Source organism: Otolemur garnettii, unplaced genomic scaffold (assembly GCF_000181295.1).
Source record: "Otolemur garnettii isolate 467f Iridium unplaced genomic scaffold, OtoGar3 scaffold00019, whole genome shotgun sequence".
Taxonomy (NCBI): domain Eukaryota; kingdom Metazoa; phylum Chordata; class Mammalia; order Primates; family Galagidae; genus Otolemur; species Otolemur garnettii.
Window position 1 is genome coordinate 27,374,468 of NW_003852414.1, and position 24,013 is coordinate 27,398,480.

At 45.0% G+C, this 24,013-nt stretch overlaps 1 protein-coding gene across 3 annotated transcripts in view; it reads left to right on the plus strand.

The window, feature by feature from the left end:
* Positions 1-24,013, plus strand: part of LARP4B (La ribonucleoprotein domain family member 4B) — a 95,517-nt gene that overhangs the window by 23,425 nt on the left and 48,079 nt on the right. The window contains exons 1-5 of one of the 3 annotated variants that reach the window (XM_023511385.1): positions 3,279-4,257; positions 7,406-7,523; positions 8,669-8,728; positions 20,766-20,892; positions 21,114-21,254. In XM_023511385.1, the coding sequence (XP_023367153.1) occupies positions 7,443-7,523; positions 8,669-8,728; positions 20,766-20,892; positions 21,114-21,254 (409 nt within the window). In that variant the 5' untranslated portion in view covers positions 3,279-4,257; positions 7,406-7,442. Of the gene's footprint in view, positions 1-3,278; positions 4,258-7,327; positions 7,524-8,668; positions 8,729-20,765; positions 20,893-21,113; positions 21,255-24,013 lie in introns of those variants that run through there. The other 2 variants (XM_023511384.1, XM_003786845.3) reach the window with 2 other exon arrangements.

A 24,013-nucleotide genomic window follows, 5' to 3' on the forward strand; every position in this document is an offset into this window, starting at 1 on the left:
GCCATCATTGTTGTTTGGTGGGCCCGGGCTGGGGATTCGAATCCGCCACCTTAGGTGTATGTGGCTGGCGCCTTAGCCGCTTGAGCCACAGGCGCCAAGCCTAGTTCATTGTTCCTAATCACAGACAATAAAAATCTTTTAAGTAAACAGAGTATTTAGGCAACCTTGCAGAACTATTTGTATCTGAGTGTTAGTAAAGAGAAGAACCTTGGGTAAGTTGTAAGGCGGCATTGGCAGGCTGTGCGCTCCTGTGGTGTGCTGGGCATTGCCATGTGTGCAGGTAAGAAGGGCCACCCTGAAAAGTGCATAGTGGACTGAGTACCACCAGTGTGGTCTGCGGGGGAGGATGCAGGGACACCCTGACAAGTGAGCAGTGGACTGAGCACCACCAGTGTGGTCTACGGGAGAGGACGCAGGGACACCCTGACAAGTGAGCAGTGGACTGAGCACCATCAGTGTGGTCTACGGGAGAGGACTCAGGGACACCCTGAGAAGTGAGCAGTGGACTGAGTACCACCAGTGTGGTCTACAGGAGAAGGTGCCTGGACAGGGAGTGAGCAGAAGGGGAGGACTTCCAGACAGGGGGAGTGGACCATGGAGAGTTCTTTATTTATTTATTTATTTTTTTGAGACAGGAGCCTCAAGCTGTCCCCCAGGGTAGAGTACCGTGGCATCTCGGCTCACTGCAACCTCCAACTCCTGGGCTCAAGCGAGTCTTCTGCCTCTGCCTCCCGAGTAGCTGGGACCACAGGCGCCCGCCACAACACCCGGCTATTTTTTGGTTGCAGCCGTCATTGTTGTTTGGCGGGCCTGGGCTGGATTCGAACCCGCCACCTTGGGTGTTACGTGGCTGGCACCTTAGCCACTTGAGCCACAGGGGCCGAGCCCATGGAGAGTTCTTGAATTCAGATTTATGTTCCTAGATTCAGGAGAGAGGTTTTGTATGTGGCTTCTCTATAGTGGGATCATGGGTGAAATGTACATTCTAGGGTCCACTCATCATGCAGAATTATCAGTGTGCTTGAGAATCCCCTGGTGAGGTTCAGTCTGTCATCTCCCACTTGGTAGTTTATATATTCTGGCATTAAATCAATTTACTGTTTTTGTTGTAGAAAAATGTATTTAGCCTGTATTTAAGCACCATGTCTGTCTTTACCTACTAAGGTCATGGTCTGTACATTGACTCGTTGAGCATCACTAGAGAAGGGAGATAGATCAGCCGAGGGGACTGTAGGGGACTTCGCCCAGGGTCTGTGCAGTAGACACCCATTGGTGTGGACTAGTGTGTGAATTGACTGCTGTACTTTAAATGTCCTCCAGCCACATACAGTTGAATAGCAAAATTACCTGTGTCTACAACTCAGCCTCACTGAACTTGTTAGCTCTGTGACCTTGACTCACTTATCTCTGAACTGACAGAGTTGAGGTAGATTTAGAAGCCTGTAGAACATTGAGATTAATCATTGTATAATAGGGGTCCAGATACTCCTTTTCCCCTGTAGGTTTCTGATAACAGAGACAGATCACCCATGCTTCTACAGCATTCTTTCATACCAAGGAAATAATTTCATGCCCATTAGGAGAATATCTTTCTATTGTTTTAGAAATTATCCAGTTCTCAAATTGCGACCTGTCCTTTTTGATATTTGAAGCACTGCTGAAGGCACGTGTAAAGGGAGGTGCTTGACCTCTGACAATTTGCTGTGTAGGCTATTTCTACTTGTTGGCTCTTAGGAATAATGCTGGAATGAGTATTCAAACATAGCTTTTTATGGGAACATGTTTTCACTTCTCTTCAGTGTATCCCCATGAGTCAAATCACAAGGTCGTATGGTGACTATGTTTAATGTCTTGAGGAATGGCCAAACTGAGCTGGGTGCAGTGGTTCAGACCTGTTATCTGGGAGGCCGAGGTGGGAGGATTGCCTGACCTCAAGAGTTCAGCCTGAACAAGAGACATGGTCTATTCCAGCTCAGGCTAGTCTTGAACACCTGACCTCAAGCAATCCTCAGATAGGATTACAAGTTTGAGCCACTGGGCCAGCCTCGATTACTTTTTTTGACAGATGGGATGCAGCATGGTCCAGTTAGAATCGCTATGTTATGCGACAACAGTGCTATGGCTAGTTGTTTAACCTTCCGTTGTAGAAAATTTCGCATACGAGAAGTAGGCAGATTAGTACAGTGAACCCCTATACCCCTGGGTGAACAGTGGTGAACCTCCACGTCTCTGCCCCACATACTATTCTGAGAAATATCCCATACATGGTGTTATTCTTCCCTGTAAATATTTCAAAATTGTACATAAATCTTTTAGTGTGAATCTCTAAAAGGTGAGATCTCTTTTTTTGTTAACCATAACCATGATGTCATTATCACATCTAAGAAAATAAAATAATTCTTTAGTACCATCATATGTCCTATCAGTGTTTTCTCTGCTCTTTTTTTTTTTTTTAAATAATTGGTTTGGGTCATTTACCCAATAAAGCCATAATTTGGCCAGTAAAATGTCTTAAATCTCCTTTCGTGTTGAAAAAGCCAGATTGTTTGTCTTGAAATTTACCACTTCATAAAATCCTTGTCCCTTGTGTTTGCTATAAATTTATTATGAAATTTAAGAGCATGAGCCCGTTTTTTTGTGTGTGTTGGCTTTGCAGAACCGCTTCATGTATTGTGGTGTTGGTGTTTCCATCAAGCGTATGTGATTTCCCATGATCTGGGAAAGCATAGTGGTATGTACACTAAGGGCCTCTTCCAGCTGGGTTTTCCCTTTGGGCTGTTATATCTTGTTTTTAAGCAAAGTGTATCCTGAAGAACAAATATTTTTTGTTTGAGAATCTTTTTTTTGGAGACAGAGTCTCACTTGGTTGCTCCTGGTAGAGTGCTGTGGCATCACAGCTCACAGCAACCTCAAACTCAAGGGATCCTCTTGCCTCAGACTCCCAAGTAGTTGGGACTATAGGCACCTACCACAAGGTCTCAATCTGGCTCAGGCTGGTCTTAAACCTGTGAGCTCAGGCAATCTATCTTCCTCCATCTCCCAAGTGGTAGGATTACAGGTGTCAGCCACTGTGCCTGGCTCTTTGAGAGTCTTAAAAATCTATAAATTAATACTGGTAAAACTGCGCGCAGTAAAACCTTGTAAGACTTGTCAGTCTGGTTGCTAATCTACATCTTTAGTTCCAGGCTGTGATGATTCCTAACCCTATGGAACTCCCCCTGCATTGCTTGGGCATTGGGTAAGGGAGGGGTGGGGTTGGAGGTCACTCTTTGCTCAGGTGTTTTAGAATCCTCTACTTAGCTTCAGGAGAGTACATGTGTCTGAGCTACAGAGCTATAACTCCCCCCAGTGACTCCTCACTGCATCTGAGGACTGAGAGCCAGTGACCCAGAGTCTCAGAGCAGGAGTTCCCTAAATCTGTATTTCTGAACTATAATTTGTCAACTAAAAATATTTGTTCTTCATGATACACTTTTTGTTTAAAAACAAGATACAGCAGCCCAAATGTGGGGTGTTGTGTTCCAATAGCGTTTTACTAATACTCAATGTGTTTCCTTAAATGAACTCACTTGCCTAGTTTAACAGAGGACATTGGAACCACACACAAAAACAAGATTCATGCTCATAAAAGTATCTGCCTATTAAAATCTAACATATTTGTCATTTATCCTGTTTGGAAAACAGTATAACACTGTGTAACTTACTGAATTTATTTCAAGCGGTTGTTCTCTGCTAGTTTACATCTCTAAATATGTTTATAGCATTTAGTTTTTTGTGTGCTTTTGTGATTGGTGACACTTTTGACAATTTCATGAGACTGCCTTTGATCAGATTATTTCATTAACAAGAGTTTTGAGAATTTATCACATGCAGGTTATTGACAATAGGGAGCTCCATTGCAGAAATGGAAAACCTGTATAATTACCTAGTAAGACAAAAATAGTTGTGCTTTTTAATTTTTTTTCTGGCAGTCTGGTACTGTGTGTTTCAGAAATGCCAGAAAAGATACCTGAGTTAAATCAAATTCTTTTTCTTGTTTGTGAAGCCATGTACCTTGCAGTGAAAAGAGCTTGGAAGGCCTTGGTGCCAGATGTGGATGTCTAGGAATCCTTGTGACATAGAATTTTGAAAGTTCTCTCTTCTGACCCCAGTTACTTCTTAAGTCGTTTGGGAAAATCAAATGAGACACGTGGAGTTTGTGTCCAGCCGTTGAGTTGGACAAACGCCTTCCAGAGACTCCCTTAGAGTCTTAGTACAGTAAGTACTTAGTATAATAAGTACTCCCTTAGAGCACAATACTTCGTACTCAGACTGGGCACAGTCTTATGATTCAGGACAGTGAGGGGATTCCTTTTTAATTAGTTATTGTTTATTTGTCTTGACAGCTGTTGTCCTTGAAAAAAAATTGAAATTAATGTGAACAGTCAAAAACTATGTACAGCAGGTCCTCAAATAACATGATTTTGTTATTATATAACTAATAAGAAATCTGGTTCCTGGCTAGGACCACTGTCTGTGTGGAGTTTACACCTAAACCTTGCTGCATGGATTTCCTCTGGGTAGAGATTTCCCCCACATTGCAGTCTGAGTGAGTGTGGGAGTGCCCTGCAGCAGGGAGTGGCCTGTCCAGGGTGGTTCTGCCTGGTGCTCAGAGCTGCCAGGACAGCTCCAACCATTGCCATCCAGAGCTGGAATGTGCAGGTTGGGAAGTGAGCGAAGGAGTGAAGGAACGAACATATTTACATGTGAATTATTGTAAAAATCTGTAAAGGCTACAATAGTACAAACACAGGACAGGAGATGACATGGCCGGAAAGTGTGCAGTAAGCCCTGCCTGCCAGTGTTAGTCTGAGCTTGGTGTGGACAGGGGCTCCCGGCAACTGCCGCTGCACCCACATGCCCATCCGCCTGTCTATCTGCTGATTCACTGAGAGCTGGGTCATTACCCTGTTTGTCCTTCTTAATCTTTCTTAAATACCATGTCTGGTGTTCTTTTCTTTTCTTTTCTTGAGACAGAGTCTCACTATGTCACCCTTAGTAGAGTGCCATGGTGTCACAGCTAACAGCAACCTCAAACTCTTGGGCTTCAGCAATTCTCTTGCCTCAGCCTCCCAAGTAGCTGGGACTGCAGGCACCTGCCACAACGCCAGGCTGTTTTGGTGTTGTTGTCGTCGTTTGGCAGGCCTGGGCCAGGTTCAAACCTGCCACCTCCTGTGTATGTGGCTGGTGCCCTACCCACTGAGCTATGGGCACCACCCAATACCATGTATATTTAATTCAAAATTATTTCTCTGTTACATATTAGAAGTGTTTGGACCTTTATTTAGAAATTTGGTGTTTTTTTGACCAGCAGTTTGCTGTAGGAACCTCAGTCACTTAACAACTAGCCTGTGGTAAAATTGGTTTCCTTATGTATCTTTTCAAGTGAAGTCCCCTTTTCCAAAACCTTTTAAGTGAGGACTTACTATATATAAATTTGGGATTCATCCAAAACTGTATTTGCTCTAGAATTCTATTAACTTTTAAATTTTCTTTATTTTTTTGTTTGTTTTAATTTTTGGAGTTTCATTACTTTATTTGTTTATTCATGAGACAGGGTCTCATCTCACTCAGGCTGAAGTGTGGCCTCATTGCAGTTCACAGCAGCCTCAAATTTGAGGGGATTCCAGTGATCTTCCTACAACAGCCTTCTAACTAGCTGGGACCATAGGCACTCCCCACGCCTGGCTGATTATTGTGTGTGTGTGGAGACGGAGCATGGTGCTGTTCAGGCTGGTCCTGAACTACTGGGCCCCAAGTGATCCTTCTGCCTCAGCTTCCAAAGTGCTGGGATTACAGGCATGAGCCATGGCACCTAGCCCGTTTTTGTTTTTATTATATATATTTAAGGTGTACAACTTGATATTTTGATGCCTTGGTGATAGTTACTGTAGTCAAGCCAGTTAATAAATCCATCAAATCACATGATTACCCTTCTTTTGTATATGGTAAGAGTACCTTAAAATCTACTCACTTGGCTCGGCGCCTGTGGCTCAACTGGCTAAGGCGCCAGCCACGTACACCTAAGGTGGCGGGTTCGAATCCCCAGCCCGGACCTGCCAAACAACAATGACGGCTGCAACCAAAAAATGGCCGGGCGTTGTGGCGGGCGCCTGTGGTCCCAGCTACTTGGGAGGCGGAGGCAGGAGACTCGCTTGAGCCCAGGAGTTGGAGGTTACTGTGAGCTGTAATGCCACGGCACTCTACCCAGGGGGACAGCTTGAGGCTCTGTCTCAAAAAAAAAAAAAAATCTACTCACTTAGGGATCTCCACGTACAGTATGATATTGTAGCTTAGTGCTCATGGTGTACGCTCCACCTTTACAGTTATTCGCCCAGCTACCTGCAGCTCTTTTCCATGTAGCCCTCTCCCCTCTTCTCCCTGCCCACCTTGTGGTAACCACCTTTGATTCTCGGTTTCTGCGTATTTGCCTCATTATGACTGGATCATGCACATGAGAGACACAAGGCAGGACTTGCCCCTGTGCCCAGCTCATTCCACGTGGAGGCGTCCTGCAGGTTCGTCCTTGCGGTGGCGTATGTCAGGACCTCCTCCTTTTCTAAGGCTGAAGCCTATTCCATTTGTGTGTGTGTATATCAGACTTCTTTATTATTTGGTTCCTGACAGACACTTGGGTAGTTTCCGTATCTTGGTTATCGTGAGTAGTGCAGCGAGCTGTGAGTGGAGTGCAGGAGTTCTCCCATGGTGGCAATTTCACTTGCTTTGGATATGCACTCAGAAGGAGAGGTGCAGGCTCACATGGTGGTTCTGTTTTTTAATATTTGAAAGTAGATGTGCTGTGCTGTGCTGTGCTGTTCTCCTAGCGCCTACACCAGTTTACATACAACCACAGAACCCAAGGGCTCTGTTCTCCACCCTCAGGACGTCCTGCCTGTCTTCTGAGAATAGTCATTCTGATTCCAGTTTCTCTGGTGATTAGTGACACCTTTTCATGTATCTGTTGGCCACTTTTATATCTTTAGAAAACTGTCTATTCATGTCCTTTCACCACTTTTTAATCAAGGTTTTTTTTGTTTTGTTTTGCTGTTGAGCTGTGCAAGTCCCTTACATAGCTCAGATATTAACATCTTAATGTTCTGTTTTAAAGAAGACATGAATTCCTGGGCATGAGTGGGTTTGTCCATGTTAGCACATGATTTCCAAGTTTTCACTGTGGCCATTGTTACCAAATGGGTGTGAGAAAAAGAATTCCTTATTAAATAATGTTACTTTACACTACTTAAAGTCCAGAGGAATATACATCCTGGAAAACATGAAGATTTTAAGACTGCTCAGTAACTTTGTTTAAGGATCTACCACACAGTGCCTTTCAGGTGACCTGTGTCCTGTTTTTGCTCTTTGACAGCATCTGAGGTTAGCGCTAAACTCCTCCAGTGGAGCCCATGACTTCTGACCAGGACGCTAAAGTTGTGGCTGAACCGCAGGCACAGAGAGTCCAGGAGGGCAAGGACAGCTCTCATCTGGTGGGTGCTCTGGGGAGGCGGGGGACATTTATCTCCTGTCTTGATGAAGGGCTCTGCAGTGGGTGTCGGGGAGTCAGGCAGTGATAGCAGACTTTACACTGGGGTGTTCTTATAGATGTCATAGTTGTGCCCAAAAGAAAAGACTTCTCACCACACTGAGGTTCGTGGCCAAGACACCTATAACAAAAGACAGATGAACAGGAGAAGAAAAGCAGGCACATTTATTTAGCATTAAGTTTCTGTGGTCTGAAAGCCTTTATAAATGAAGACCCAAACAAACAGGGACACTGTTTTTTGTAAGTCTGATAAAGAAGTACATAGTTGCAGAGAAGCATGATTGGACAAAAGGGTTGTGATCATCCTGCAATGGACTGGGGAGAACTTAGAGAGACCCTTCCTGGTGGCCCTGTGTGCAGAGCAGGACTGTTCTGGAGGGAGGGTCTGAAGCTTGTCTTCAGGGGGCTGGCCAGGTTTCATGCATGCATCAGGGGTGGGGTGAGGAGAATTCTGTCTGTTTCTGTGGCCTTGTTCTGCTCTTTCTTTAAATGTCAAGGTGCCATCTTTTGGGGTGGTGTACTAAAACCCTGTCAGTCTGAAAAAATGTGTGGGTAGCTCAGTAGAGGAAACTAGAAGTCTTAGGTGAGAACAAAAACTAAAGTGAGTTGTTGTAGATACTGAATACTTTGTATTTTCAATCAAGAAAATGAGGTGGTTTATAAATACTTTAATAACATTTCAGCCATCCTAGGAGGATATATTTCAAGAATTAATTAGAATTTTAATATAAATGTTTCATTTTGACTACCTTTGTTCATTTAAAAATTTTATGTTGAGCAGTAATATTTAAAGTTTCAAAATAGCAAAAAGAAATTGCATATGATGCTGAATGAAACAAAGTATCAAAATAGCTTTGGGAAGAGTTCATTTTTCCCTTTAAAAGTACAAGGAATTTCACTTATATTTAGTCAGAATTTCAAAAATCTAAAATTTTAAGGCTCCTACATCATCCTGAATATCTTATGAATTCATGAATTTGACATATAAAAATTACATTTCTCAGTGGGTTTGGTTTTGCTTAATTTACTGTGGTTTGAAACTGTTTTCTTGACATTGTAGTGATGGTGTCTTTGTTTTCAATTTCACAGATGAATGGTCCTATATCTCAGACCACTTCCCAGACAAGTTCCCTCCCAACTTTGAGTCAGGTAATTCAGTTTTCAGATGAATCACAGATTGTTTAATAATAGCTGAAGCTCACTGATAATTTCGTTAAGACAAATGTTTATTGTAAAAAGAAGAAATGTGAAATACAGGTGTTTCTTAACATGTCAAAACAGTGGTGGGGCTCTCTCCTTCCCACAGCCTCTGAGTGCAGTGGTGTCTTTTCCTGGCTGTGAGTGTGTGTGTGAGTGTGCAGTGACCGATAGTGCTGTGCGCACATGTTAGTTTGTTGTCAGATGCTCACCATGGTGTTTAGGAGATCGCTAACTCTAGGTCCCATGTATATGATCTGCTTTACATTTTGATAACCTGTGTTCCCTAAAGCACACAAGTTTAATAGGACGCTTTTACTGAAAAGTTTATTTCAGGCCAAGTGCAGTGGCTCACACCTAAAATTCTAACACTTAGGGAGGTCAAGGTGGGAGGATCCTTTCAGACCACAAGTTTGAGGTCAACCTGGGCAATATGGCAAGACCCTGTGTATACCAAAAACAGAAAAATTAGCCAGGTGTCAGAAAGTATTCCCCACTGCTCAGGAGGCTGAGCAGAGGGTCACTTGAACCCAGGAGTTTGAGGGTGCTTTGAGCTATAATTGCACCACTGTACTCCAGCCTGGGTGACACCTTCCTTTAAAAAAATAAAGAAAATTTGTTTCATATTTTAGCTGTGATTAATTAATAAAAGAAAAAGGAAATAGAAATCCATTGGCTTTTTAGTCCTGCCTTCATCATTTGCATGTGTGTGTGTAAAGTGCATTCAGAGCTACTCCAGAACCAGTTTGATAGTCTTCAAGTTCTCTTACCTAGCTTTTTGTTTTTTAAGGGTTTTGTTTTTTTTTGGGGGGGGGAGTTAGTTATTCAAGTAAAGTAGTGGGAGTGGAAAAGGAGCAAAATATTATATATCTTTTAAAATTTAAAAAGTGAAAACTATTTATTTATTTATTTATTTGAGACAGAGTCTCACGTTGTTGACCTGTATAGAGTGCTGTTGTGTCATAGCTCACAGCAACCTCAAACTCTTGGGCTCAAGTGATTCTCTTGCCTCAGCCTCCCAAGTAGCTGGGACTACAGGCACCCACCACAATGCTGGCTATTTTAGAGATGGGGTCTTGAACTCCTGAGCTCAAGCAATCTACCCACTTAGGCCTCCCAGAGTGCTGGGATTGTAGGTGTGAGCTACCATGCCCTATCCTAAAAGTGAAAACTTTTTAAAGTAAAATTTATAAGTAACCTTATGAAATTTATAGTAAACCACCTGTATTTTCCCAGTTATAAGCAGTCCATACAGAGATTAAAGGACTTGTTGATCTACTATTTTTTTTTTTCTTTTTGCAGTTTTTGGCCAGGTCCGGGTTTGAACCCGCCACCTCTGGTATATGGGGCCAGCGCCCTACTCCTTAAGCCACAGGCGCCGCCCCCGATCTACTTTTAATAAGGTAGAATTTTAAAAATAAAAGATATCTTCTAAATTATTATATTTCATAATTTTATTACTTTATAGTATAGAGTTTTTTATTCTATTTTACATTGATTGTTCTAAATTTTATAATATTTTGAAGTTACTAAAATCTAAATAAAAGATTTTGATAGTGTAATAAGAAAATTATACAAAGAAATGTTAAGCTATCCTTTGAATGTAGGAATATTTGAGGGGTTTTTTTGGTTTAACAAGTTCTTACTCTCCCCATCGTTAATTCATTGTCCAGCATGATATTCAAATATCTTTTTTTTTTTTTGGAGACAGAGCCTCAAACTGTTGTCCTGGGTAGAGTCCCGTGGCATTACAGCTCAGCAACCTTCAACTCCTGGGCTCAAGCAATTCTCCTGCCTCCGCCTCCCAAGTAGCTGGGACTATAGGCACCCGCCACAATGCCTGGCTATTTTTTGGTTGCAGCCATCATTGTTGTTTGGCGGGCCCAGGCTGGATGCAAACCCGCCAGCTCAGGTGTATGTGGCTGGCGCCTTAGCCGCTTGAGCCACAGGCGCCGAGCCAATATTCAAACATCTTTAAAAACCTATTTCAGGGGATAGAACTAGATTTTGGATTCTTTGATATTTTTGTTTTGTATTAATTGCTTTGGTAAGAATTAAGATGAGGGCTGAATGCAGTGGCTCATGCCTGTAATCCTAGCACTCTAGGAGGTCAATGCAAGTGGATCTCTTGAGCCTAGGAGTTTGAAGTTGCTGTGAGCTGTGACACCATGGCACTTTACCCAGGGGAACAGAGTGACGCTCTATCTAAAAAAAAAAAAAAAAAAGAATTAAGATGAGACCTGTGTAGTAAAGAATAAGATGCTTGAGGTAGAATTCAGCATTTTGTTTCAGTGGAGAAATAGTTTGAAGTGGCCCTACCCATACCTGCTCATGTTCTCTTGGCCTCCTGTTGCCACACAGCACCACACACCTGTCTCCTCCTTAGTCCTGCTCTTAGGACCCTGGGTTGCAGGCTAGACTCTTCTGACAGCACTCACAGGTGCGGTGCGCTGCCGGTGTTTGCAGGCTGAGGGGCTGTGAGTGCTGGAGGCATTTGGGAGACCTGGTCTCATAGTACCTACATCCTTAGAAAGTTCACTGCAGTCATAAACTTCCTCCTAGAAAACAGAGGTCTTGTCAGAGCCCACACTTTGATACATGGCTATGATCACTACTCACATATTTCACCTTTTCCCACTCCGTGTGTCTTCGTCTTTGTGTCCCCACTCATCAGCCTTTCTACCTGCCATGTGGTGTCCTTTGTTCACCATTTCTGCAGCCATTTGATTTGGGGGGACATTGAAGTTGTTTGTCTTTTTCCTGCCACTGTGAGTGTTCACAGCACACCTAAGGGTGCGGACAGGTGCGTACCTTGTGGTTTTCCAGGAACTACATATTGATGGCAGTGGTCCAATGTCACCGTGATTGGCAAGTGAGTATGTGTTCAGTCAGTTTGGGGAACCTGGCTTTTTCAGGTTCAGCTTTTCCACCAAAGTTGGATGCAATGTGAGTAGGAGAAGAGTTGCAATAGAAATGCCCAAATATCTGAATAATTCAGGAGTAGGTTTGTATTTATGCCCTAGAAATAGTAGTTAACCTTTATTATACAGCTTTCTGCCTCAATACAAATGTATTGAGCTAGTAACTGCTTTTAACCCTTGCCAGTTATTGAGCACAAAAAGTAATCTTATTGTAGGATATAATCTTCTGGTTTAGTATAAGAATAGTATATTATAAAGAGTGGACTTAATTGTCGTAACTGTTTGAGTTTGTATACATAGGTTTTCTTCACTAAACTGTATACATCAGGGTCCATGTTCTGTTTTTTGTTTGTTTGTTTGTTTGTTTTTTTAAGACAGTCTCATTTTAACACCCTTAGCAGAGTGCCGTGCTGTCACAGCTCACAGCAACCTCAAACTCTTGCGCTCAATTGATTCTCTTGCCTCAGCCTCCTCCTGAGTAGCTGGGACTATAGGCACCTGCCACAATGCCCATCTATTTTTAGATATGGTGTCTCTCACTCTTGCTCAGGATGGTCTTGAACTTCTGAGCTCAACTCAAGTGATCTACCTGCCTTCGCTGCCTAGAGTGCTAGGATTACAGGTGTGAGCCACTGTGCCTGGCCTTCTGTTCATTTTTTAAAGCTAACTTTATTGGAGTGTAAGTCACATTCTATAAAACTCACCCATGTAGAGTATAAAAGTGAAGTAGATTTTTACTGAGTTGTGCAGCATTCCCAGTAACAGTTTTAGAGCTTGTTCACCATTCTGCTAAGACCCCTGTACCCATTTGCAGTCAACCCCTGTTTCCCTCCCAGCCCTGGGAGTTTAAAGACTTATCTGTGTCACTTTTGGCCATTGGCAAAAGAGACACTTTTCATAACATGTCTGATGTTTTAGTTCCAAGGCATATTTATTTATTTATTTATTTTTGAGACAGAGCCTCAAGCTACCCGCCTGGGTAGAGTGCCATGGCATCACAGCTCACAGCAACCTCCAACTCCTGGGCTCAAGTGAGTCTCTTGCCTCCGCCTCCCAAGTAGCTGGGACTACAGGCGCCCGCCACAACGCCCGGCCATTTTTTGGTTGCAGCCATCATTGTTATTTGGCGCGCCCAGGCTGGGGATTCGAACCTGCCACCTTAGGTGTATGTGGCTGGTGCCTTAGCCGCTTGAGCCACAGGCGCCGAGCCGCTTTATTTTGTTTTTTAAACAGCATCTCATAACCATAATAAGAAAATGAATTGCTTATGCCAAGAATAACACTTTACAGATGTCAGTGTGAGGCAGACCCCTTCACGGTGCAGGAGTCACAGGCCTCCTGTGCAGGGAGGCTCCTCACTGCACCGATGCCGCCGTGCACTCCTGCTGCAGGCACTTTCAAGAGACTTCATGGTTTTGATTCTAGAAGATACAGATTTGTTTTCTTTTTTTCTCTTAATCTTTCCTTTTTCTTAATTAGAATTTTCAGACATCTGTGGAAGTGGAGAGAATGATAAAATGAACCCTCAGCACTGTCATGAGCTTCAGTAGTTACCTGCTCTCCTCTGCTCTTGTTTTATTTTTTTTCTGCCCTCTGTGCGCACAGTTGTCTAAAATTTTTGTGTATATGTTTCCTGGAGTGTTGCAGAGGCAGTCCTGGACAGTGTGTCATTGTGTCGAAAATACTTCAGCACACATCTCCAATACCATTCTGCCTTCCTGCTGATAGCTCCTTAATATCCACAGATGTCACTTCTTAAATAGTTAGAAAAATAGATACAACTGTAAGTTTTAAGGAACAAGTTTCTGGTAATTGGTTCCCTTCTGGGGGATTTACATACTGCCTTCTTTGGTCATCCCCGTCCCATGGAATGTAATTTTGAAAGTACTGAAACACCATGGGGAACCAGAAGCCTGAAGTCTTCCTTCTGGTTAAGATGACAATTTCTGTTATTTTTTGCTGAGATTATGAGAATGAGAAGAAATAGCCTGCAGTGTTCTTCTGCCGCCCTGAACCCCAGGGCTCACTGTAGATCTCAGCATCAGGCACATCGTGCTGCCGGCGGGGCTCTCGTCATCAGGCTGTTGGTTTGAGTGGCAGGGACATGTGACTGCCATGCATGGGTTATTTTTGGGACCTGGGTGTCAGCTTCTCCTCGGAAAGCATAGCAAGTTAGTGTGAAGTGAGTTTGTGGAAGCCCAGAAAACAACAGTGTCACATGAGTTCTTGTACTTTCAAATATGGGCTGTTGTTTCAGCAACGAGTTAAGTAGTGACAATGATGATGAAAAAACTGCCTTGTTACAAAACACCGTGGAGGAGAAGGAGCCCGACAGCAAGATAAGTAAAACCTTATCGTCTTTGTTTGGTCCCTTTGGGGATGAGGAGCTTTACGGCGTTGTGAGGGCAGCTGCCAGGGGCTCCTGCTCCCCTCTCAGGCATGCGTGCTCAGCCGAGTGTGGACACTGGGATAAGCATGACAAAAATTCAGGTGCTGCCACTGAACAGGACTCTGAGCGTGTCTGTGACCCACTGTGTGTGGGGAATGGCCGTCTACGAGTCTGTCCTACAGATGACAGGCCTACCATGTGTATGCCCTTGGATTCTGACTGGGGCCTTCAGGAAGAAGCGTTTGTGAGCAGCTCTCTGTGCAGTTACCCAAACCCTTGTAAAGCCTCTTCAGTAGAGAAAGAAAGAATGGAAAATGTTCAAAGCAGTTGTCACAATAACTGTTTAGATATTTCTAATGGGGAGAAGAAAGATGATGAAAACTCTGGTTGTGCAGATGACCAACAGCATAATTCAGGAGAGCATGAGTCGCACAGCGTTTGGGTTGTGTGTCCTGACAGCCTGGTCCTGTGTGGGCAGTGGGGTGCGCCCGTGGACTGGGCAGCTGCTGGGGGCAAATGCTGCTCAGCTGGTCCTTCCCCAGAGACTCAAGAAGGGGACTGGCCTTTGGATTGTAAGAAGCAGTGTTCAGTCCCACATCTCATTCTGGGGGCAGGAGAGTCAGAACCACGGCGGGCAGAGACCTCAACCCAGGACAGGCGGGGTCCAGATGACAGAAAGGAAGGGTCCTGTGGGAAAACTGGGCCTGGTTCTGAGCTTCTGACAGACAGCAATACACCTTGTGAAGCAAACAGTGGTCACAGCCCAGCAGAGGCTGTGAGAACAAAAGGTTGTGCTGAGTTCCCTAAAGCTCACACAGAAAGCAGCATGTCACCTAACGTCATGGGCCCAGGCCCTGAGTTAAACAGCAGCATATCCAGTGAGTCGCTAATACACACATGCGCCATCCCCAGAGAGAGAGTGCACCGAGGTTCAGGAGCAGGTCAGATGCACGAGTCCCCCACTTACCTGCCCAGTGCCACTCCATGTGTTGAAGGGAGTGGCAGGCCTGAAGCTGTGATGGTTAGAGTCAACCAGTATTTGCCTTCTAGGAAAGAAGAAGAAAATAACTCTGGGAACCCACGAGACAGCGATCATTTCCACTTGGATGTTAGCAGAGCAGATCGCAACCTTGCCGTTGGTCTAGATAGAGTTAACTTAAGTTCCACAAGGTTTACCACTTCTGTGAGCTGTGGAACTGAGTATGTCTCAGTTTGTGCTGACTTTAGAGATGCAGCCCTGGGCAGACTTGAGGGCCCCGGGCCTCAGTGCCCTGTGGGGCCAGCACTGGAGAAAGGGCAGTGTGCAGGGGACAGTGCCTGGGAGGTTAGGATTCCCCTGCCAGCAGACAGAGGAAAGAGTGTCTCTCCTCCTGAGGAGGACAGGACTGGCCCACTGCGGTCCGAGGATTGTGATAGGAGGGCTGGCGAGCTAAAACGTTGGTGTCGGGCAGGGCTGTGTGGGGCAGATGAGGCTGGCACCTGTGCTTCAGCCCCTGTGGGATGTGTCCAGAGGAGAGACAGCCCCAGACTCAGAAGGCCACAAGGAACTCCCACACATGTAGAGCCCCAGGACGTGTCCAGACCTCTTCTAAGTAACTGTGTATCCTCTGCGTTCATTTTCAACCATACAGATGAGAGAGAGAGGGAAGCAGGCCTCAGTAATGGTGCAGATGGAATGTGGGTACAGAGTTCAGTCAGGGCCTCACAAGACCTGAGTGACCCTCCTAGGTCAGCAAGTCCTGGGAAGGACTCCCTGGAAGCTGGTTACAGAGGGAGGAGTGGAGACGACTCTAGCAGCGTCATGGTGGGCTCAGAGACAGCTTTCAAGTGGGAGCCGAGCCTCCTGAGACGCAGGGCAGCGCCCAAGCAGGATTCCCGGAGTTATATCACCTCCCATGTGACAGGAAATCCTGATGCTGGCACCAACCAAGTAGAAAATCATGAAACCCACAGACTGATTGTCCTCAAATACAAAGATCTTGTACCACTGGAGTCAGAAGTAGAGAATAATTCTGTTCACAGTGGGGAGAGCCTAGAGCTGGAGCAGATTCGCTCTGAATCAGCTAAGGAAGTTTCTAGTGCCTTTGGTAATGATGTGTTGGAGTTGAGTAAACCACAGCTAACATGTAAAGAGGAGAGACTTTGTTTGGACAAAGACAACATCAGTCCTGGCCTTATTGATTCCCTGGGTCTAGGGACAGAGGAACATGCCTGCCATTGCAAAGAAAGAAACACCAAGTCTGCAATGAAAGAGTCTACTTTAAAGGGCAAAGTGGATTTTGTGGGACACTCAGAGGTGATCTTTGAAACACTGGAGTCACGAGACACATGTACTGGGTGTTCCTGTTGGGCTGGTGTTGAGCCCACCCACGTGGATGGGCACACAGCTTGCAAGGTGCCCCAGGCAGTTCCGGCTATCCCAGTTGACAGCAAAGAAATTGTGGTACCAAGTAGTGACCATGCCTTTTCACTCACAGAATATATCTTAAATATATCCGAAAGTCCCTCAAAAGTGAATTGGCTGAGCTGCACAGAAGGATTCTCCCATTTTTTGAATGAATTTTCTTATTACCCAATGAGAGGGTTAGCAGATCAGATGTTCTCTGAGCAACTGGCAAATGGTTATGCTGGATACCCGGTGGGCTGTCTCTGGACGAACACAGCCACACAGGGTGTGTTGGAGGGTGAGCAGATGCCTAGGCAGCCTCCGCTCAGGGGGCCTCCAGACTGGGGACCTGCTGTGTTCTCCCCAGGAGGGAGTCCAGACCAGCCAGTGGCATCAGAGGCTGCTGTGCTCTGGGCTTGGCCGAGTAGAGATGCACAGTCAGTAAGTATGTTTCATCAATGTTTACTACTGTGCTGTCATGTGCTTGTCTTTACATTTTGATTGCTTTTGACTTAAAATCAGTGAAGATGGTTCTAAAAGGTGCAGTTGTTTGATGCTTATGTGAGGCTGTGAAATACTATCCTGTCAATTTAATAGTTTCTGAATTGGAGAATGTGAATTCCCTGTCTGGGGTATGTAGGTCCAAGTCTGTGTGCAAAGTCTCGTTAGCACAGTGGCTCACCCTGCTGGACAGCTCTGAGCAGGCTCTAGAGCAGTGGTTCTCAACCTTCCTAATGCCATGGCCCTTTATTAATACAATTCCTGTGGGTCGTGACTCACAGATTGAGGAGTGCTGCTTCTAGAGACCGGGTCACTGGGACCATAGTGAGCTAGAGCTGCTCTAGCCCACCAAGCATGGACCTAGCAGAGTGTGCTCATTTAAAAACTGTGCTTTCTGGTACTTTTGTGTGTCTGAGGCAGGATGGTCGTGCTGCTTTTAGCTGGTGGAAAATTCTTGGTTCTGTTTCTTTGTCGGAGTCACCATCATGCTCTGTCCCAGATCCCAAGATGGGGCCGGCTCCTCTGGCTGGAAGAATCTTCACAGATGATCTGTGGGCAGCTAGTTTGGACATGTTTCTAGAAATTCTGTAATAAACGTAGACATTCTTCAACAACAGGACCTCAGTTTGCTCATGAAACAGACACACAATCAAAAAGATGTGAATGGAAAGACAGCTTGGGAGCAGCACAGGCTGCCATTCAACCAGCGCTTTGTTATTGGTGATTTGGGGGCATCAGGCAAGAAAATATGTTGCTAAGTAAAGAGGTATGTGCAGATGTTAGCACCTGGTAACTGAGAGGGAGCAAGTAGCAGCCCAGCCTAAGATGAGGAGCTCCCTGTCACCCTCTTTCCTGTCCATGTTCTTGTGGGGACTTTTATTGGAAAGGCATTCAGATGCATGGGTTTTGCTCCTTAAATAATTGTGGGGGCAAAGCACTATAAAATTAGGCCTTTAAAGTGATGCACGTGTGATGTTTTACATACGGGGTGTGAGCAGCAGCTGGCTGCTCTTGTCACTGCTTGGAAATCAGTGTTGAGTACTTGTCCTGGCACCCTCGCTAGCTGCACCTTTTAACCTGCTGTTAGAGACAGACTTCTCTGTAATATGGAACCTCACACAGCAGGTGTCACTTTGTCTCACAGAAGCCAGAACTGAGCCCTTCATGGCTCTGCAGTGCATGAACTGCTCTGAGTCATCTGCTTGGAGTGTCTCTCCCCATTACTCACCTGTGCAGTACTCTCCATCTCCTTGCCCTTTCCTGTGGTGAGTACCGTGCCAGAGGGACCATTCTGTCTCATGAAATATACTAATTTACAAATTTATATGTTTTCTTTTTTAAAATGAAACACAACATTCGGGGTGGTGGGAGGCAGAGAAGAGTCTTGGACCATCAGAAGGTGGCTGCTAAGGTCAGTTCGCTTCTGATGTCAGTGACCATTGCTTAGTGATGAATTATTGGTGGAGAAAGAAGATGCATAGAGCCACGCAGATGAAGCCAGAGCTCTTGGTAATGTGACTGCAAGAGCATAACCATATTTTAAAGAAATGTAGTAGATTTAGATAGAACTTTGTTTAATATCAATTCTTTCTCATGCACATTCTGAGAGTTAATGAACTCTTGATGAACATTGTTGAACAAACACAGTTTTATAATTACCATCATTTTTATGAACAAATTAATGTGTCTCTGCCTTGGTTTTCTTATTTGTCATAACTGCCTCCTGGGCTTGCTCTGATTCGGTCCAGGTGAGTGTGGCATGTGTCCACACAGGTCACTAGGTCCTCACTGGAAGGTTCCACTCTCATTCCTGCCACACCTCTTCTCTGAGAATATTTATTGAATTCTGGTTAACTGCCTTGAATTGTGCCAAGTTTCCAATACTCGATTTGGACTTAGTTACCACTTAAGAGGTGGTAGTCACTTAAGGATAGAGTCCCATTCATTTGTGGCATAAAATCTTGCACAATTTGTCAGACAGTGGGAAGTATAAATATCTGTGTCATCACTTTACTCAGCGTGGTTTGTCCAGCACCCCTTACTGAGGCCTGGGTTTGAGGTGTCAGCAGCACAGTGGTGAGCCATGTGCTCAAGGGGGGCACACAGATGGGCTCTGGCCACAGAACCTATTGGAGCCCCAGCTCTCAAAGAGCTGTGTGCAGCAGCATCACTCCTGGTAGAGTGTGTGGTCTGCGTCCATAAGCTATGAAATGTGTTTTGGTGATGCAGAACAGCCAACTGGAGATGGTGCTAAAAATAGAAGATGTGACTGTTGGTGAGAGTTAGGGACCTGAGGAGCATGTGGCATGGCTGTGAGTGGTGGGGGTGTCTGTGAATGGGGGCGGGGACTGGAGAAGGAGGACTTGATCTGGTGCTGGTGGAGGGAGGTGGAGTCAAATTAGAGAAGGATGTATGGAAATGTCGGAGTAGGAGAGAGAGAATAGATTTAAAACAAAACAAGACAGGTTGGAAAGGCATGGACTCCGACAGGCCATGCTGTGTACGAGAGCCAGCTGTCTCCAGCACAGGGCAGTATCCGGGTGCTCCCTGCTGTGCCTGGTGCCAGTGACCTCTAGCGCATCCAGAGGTGCTTGTTGGGTAGGTGGGTAGATGAGAGAAGAGGGACACCTACTCTGTGCAGGAGCAGAGGCCAGAAAGGAGCTGGAGGCTCAGACTGAGTATAAGGAGAGACAGGGAGTGGTTGGTGTGGGATGCTATTCTCTAGGGAGCCCTGTTCTGAAGGCTCAGACAGAGTGTAAGGAGAGGCAGGGTGTGGGCAGTATAGGGTGCTGTTCTCCAGGGAACCCTTTCTTTCCCTGGATTTTAGTGCTTAGAAATACACACAGACTCAGGTGTGTCCTTGTGCTTGCTTCTTGCCCAGTGACTAGAAGAGTAGGAAGTAAGGGCTACCCAGGCATGAACAGAGGGCACACTGAGGTTCTGGCCACCACCAGCCTGCAACTCTGTTTCAGAAGTAGTTTTGTGTGTTTACTGACAGCCCTGTCACCGGAGCCACATGGGTCTGCTGTGGCTTTGAAATCATGTGTGTTCTGTTGTTGTGCTGGGTCATGATGGCGTTTCCCAACCCTTTCTGTACCTGGGATATGGGAGTAGCCCTGTCTGCCCCCAGAACCCAGTGGGGACACTCCCCTCACAGCTCCTCCCCGGGGCACCTGTGACTTCCTGCACCATGATGGGAAAGGCACATGATTTGTCTAGGTTCATTGGCAGATTGTGGTAACAAAACTGGAGTTAGAGTGACTTTCTTAGACCTAGAGGAGTTGTCGAGCGCTCATTAGCAGAGAAAAGGCTATGACAGGAAAATCAGGGTGTGGGGACTGTGGAGAATTTTATAAGGCTCTCTGGAAGTTAGGAAGTGAGAACACAATTCACAGACCTGCACGTTTGAATGCATTGTTGGTGTGTACTGTTTCAATTGTAAATCTTCAAAAGCTGCACCAAGATTTCATTGTCTTACACTCTGCAGCTGGTGAAAGTGAGACATCTCGTCCTCTCCCTCGGGGTGCTCTAGCTATCTCTGACCTAACAGCAGCCTGGACAGACCCTTTAGGACCTTTGTTCTTAGGGGAAACTTCACTTTCTACACTTTTTACTTACATGAGTTTTGACTACATCATGTCTTTGTTTTACTTTCCTACCTGATTTCATCCTAAAGGTATGTAAAATAGATAGGCTCAATCTTTTTAGCCTAAATTCTCTTTACTCTACATTAATAAATAATTCTTTTTGTTGAAGTTTGGATACAAATGTATGTGTCACATTTTTTCCTAGGTACCACCAACTAAGGTTTCGGAGTTAAACCCCAACGCAAAAGTATGGGGAACTCATATGCTGCCTTTGGAAGCAAGTAGCGCAGTGGACGGTGTGAGCGCAGCGTGGGAGGACTGCAGCCAGAGGGGTGAGCAGGCTGTGTGAAGGCCAGGCTGCTTGCTGGTCTTGTTTCCATTTGGTTCTGTCTGAGAAGTTGTTTTGCATTTGTGCCATGGTTTTGGTGGTGCCTGGCACTTAGAGCCTGGACATCTTTCACAGTCCAGTTAAAGAAGTCGAGTAACTACAAGTGTTTATTTTAAGCGAAACTTCTCCTAACCCTGCCTTTTGGGGTGAAATTCCTAATTTTAGGATTGGATGCTAGTTGTGATGGCGACAAGCGCTGTGAGAACGCAGCACTGCCAGATGCGCAGGGGTCAGACCACACAGATGTCAGCACCTTGGCTCCAGGTCCCACAGAGCACGAGCCTCAGCCTGAAAGCAGCGAAGCAGGTAAAGCTGTTCTGTGGGTTTGTTCCATACAGAATACAGAGTTTTTCATTTTTTTGTTTTTTATTGAGCTTATTAAATCTTTTCCCAAACTATGTGCCTCTTACTTCTGCTTTGAGCTCCTCTTATGTGGATACAAAGATGAGAGGCCATAGGCAAGGAAGGCGGCCTGAGGGCATGAGAGCTGAGTGTTCCTGACAAACACATGGTCGGGGCGGGAGGTGCCGGGAGAACTTCAGAGATGGGACGTTGGTGTTGTGATTGCAAGGAGGCAGCTCGGGCAGCTCGAGGGATGTAGGAAGCAAGGTCACGGTAGACAAAGACAGCTGAGGCCATGTTCCGTCTCAGACCACGAAGGTTTGAACCTCATCCCTGTTGATGATGGACAGAGTGTCTTGGGGAAGACAAGTTTCACAGGATGTAAGAGAATGGCTTGGAAGATGGAAAACCTAAAACAGGCTCGGCGCCTATAGCTCAACCGGCTAAGGCGCCAGCCACGTACACCTAAGGTGGCGGGTTCGAATCCCCAGCCCGGACCCGCCAAACAACAATGACGGCTGCAACCAAAAAATAGCCGGGCGTTGTGGCGGGCGCCTGTGGTCCCAGCTACTTGGGAGGCGGAGGCAGGAGACTCGCTTGAGCCCAGGAGTTGGAGGTTGCTGTGAGCTGTAATGCCACGGCACTCTACCCAGGGGGACAGCTTGAGGCTCTGTCTCAAAAAAAAAAAAAAAAAAAGAAAACCTAAAACAGGTAGAAGCTCTATTATCCTTTGCATGGTTGTTAGGGACCCATATAGGGAATAGGATGGGAATGGACAGGAGCTGCTGGGCCTAGCTATGCAGTGTGCCAGCCATCATCAGAAATGTGGCTGAAAGCAAACCCATCTGGGACTTTGCTTTGATGTTTTATCTTTATTGCCACAACTGTCCACTGGTCTCAGCCAGGCCCTGTCCCCTCACATGCTCAGCGTGGGGACCAGGGATCCAGACCCCTAAGGTGCATGGGACTGTTGGGTACAGTGACTTCATTGGCTTAAGATTCTCAGAATACAGCAAAACCAGAAATTGTCACTGAAATACAGAACTATATTGGTGTTCTGTAACACAGTTAGGGTTTTTATTAACTTTTGGTAGCGTTTACCACTTTATTTATTTACTTATTTTTTTGAGATAGAGTCTCACTGTGTCACTCTTAGTAGAGTGCCATGGCGTCACAGCTCACAACCTCAAACTATTGGGCACTGTGGCAGGTGCCTGAAGTCTCAGCTTCTCAGGAGGCTGACGCAGGAGGATCACTTGAGCCTAGAAGTCTGAGGTTGTTGAGAGTGAGCTATGATGTCATAGCATTTTACCCAGGGCAACAGAGTAAGACTGTCTCAGTTAATCAATCAATCAATAACATTTCAGACTAAATCTAAATGACTTTAACTCTCAGACTGGGGGCAGAAATTTTATAGAAGATAGATAGGAGGTGGATGACATTATCAACAGTGAAGTAACACGTGAAAATCTGTCAGAAAATGGTAAATAGATAACTTAGCTGAAGCAAAATAGCATGATAAAAGTGTCTGAATTCTTTATTTAAAAAAGGCACTTATAGCTGTTTTCAGAAAGAGAAGAACACTTTCCTCTGCTCAGAGCCTCGTAACACTTTCTCCTTTTACTCTGTTCTTTTGTTTTTATGTTTTTTTATTTTTATTTAAAATTTTTTTTTGATAGTGTCTTTTGATGCACAGACATTTTTGATTTCTGAAAAGTCCTATTTGTCTATTTTTTCTTGTGTCTCCTGTGCCTTTGGTGACATATCCAAGGTAACATGTTGAATCCAACATTGTGAAGCTTTTATCCTGTGTTTTCAACTAAAGGTTTTACAGCGTTTTATCTTTCAGCTAGATCTTTGATCCATTTTGAGTTCATTTTTGTAAGGGTCCAACTTAATTCTTTTGCATCTGGATATCCAGTCTTTCTAGTACCATTTCCTTTCCCTATTGTGAGTGGTCTTGGTACTCTTGCCAGAAGCTTATTTGGCCATATTTATGAGATTTGTTAATATTTTTGGGCTCTGTATTCTGTTCCTTGGTCTGCTCATCTGTTTTTTGTTTTTTGGACACAGAGTTTCACTATGTCACCCTCAGTGGAGTGCTATGGTGTCACAGCTCACAGCAACCTCAAACTCCTGGGCTTCAGCAATTCTCTTGCCTCAGCCTCTCAACTAGCTGGGACTACATGCACCTGCCACAATACCTGGCTATTTTGTTGTTGTTGCAGTTGTCGTTGTTTAGCAAGCCCAGCCCGGGTTCAAACCTGCCAGCCCCAGTGTATGTGCTGACACCCTAACCACTGAACTATGGATGCCAGGCCTGCTTATCTGTCTTTGTGCCGGGACCGCACTGCTGATCACTGAAGCTTCCCATTGAGTTTGGGGTCAGGAGGGCAAGTCTTATAGCTTTACTCAGTTTTAGGATGGTTTGGGTGTTTAGGGATTTCACACAAATTTTAGGATGGATTTCTGTTTCTGCAAAATAACTCATTAGGATTTTGGTAGAGATTGCATTGAAGCTATGGATTGCTTTGAGCAGTGTGGACATCTTAACACTGTTGAGTCTTCTAACCCGTGGCCATGGGGCACCCTTCCACTTATTTAAATGTCTCTGATTTCTTTCAGCACAGTTTTGTAGATTTCATGCTACATCTTCATTCAAGTCTGTCACCCCCTTGGTTAAGCTAATTCCTAAGTATTTTATTCTTTTTTTTTTTTTTTTT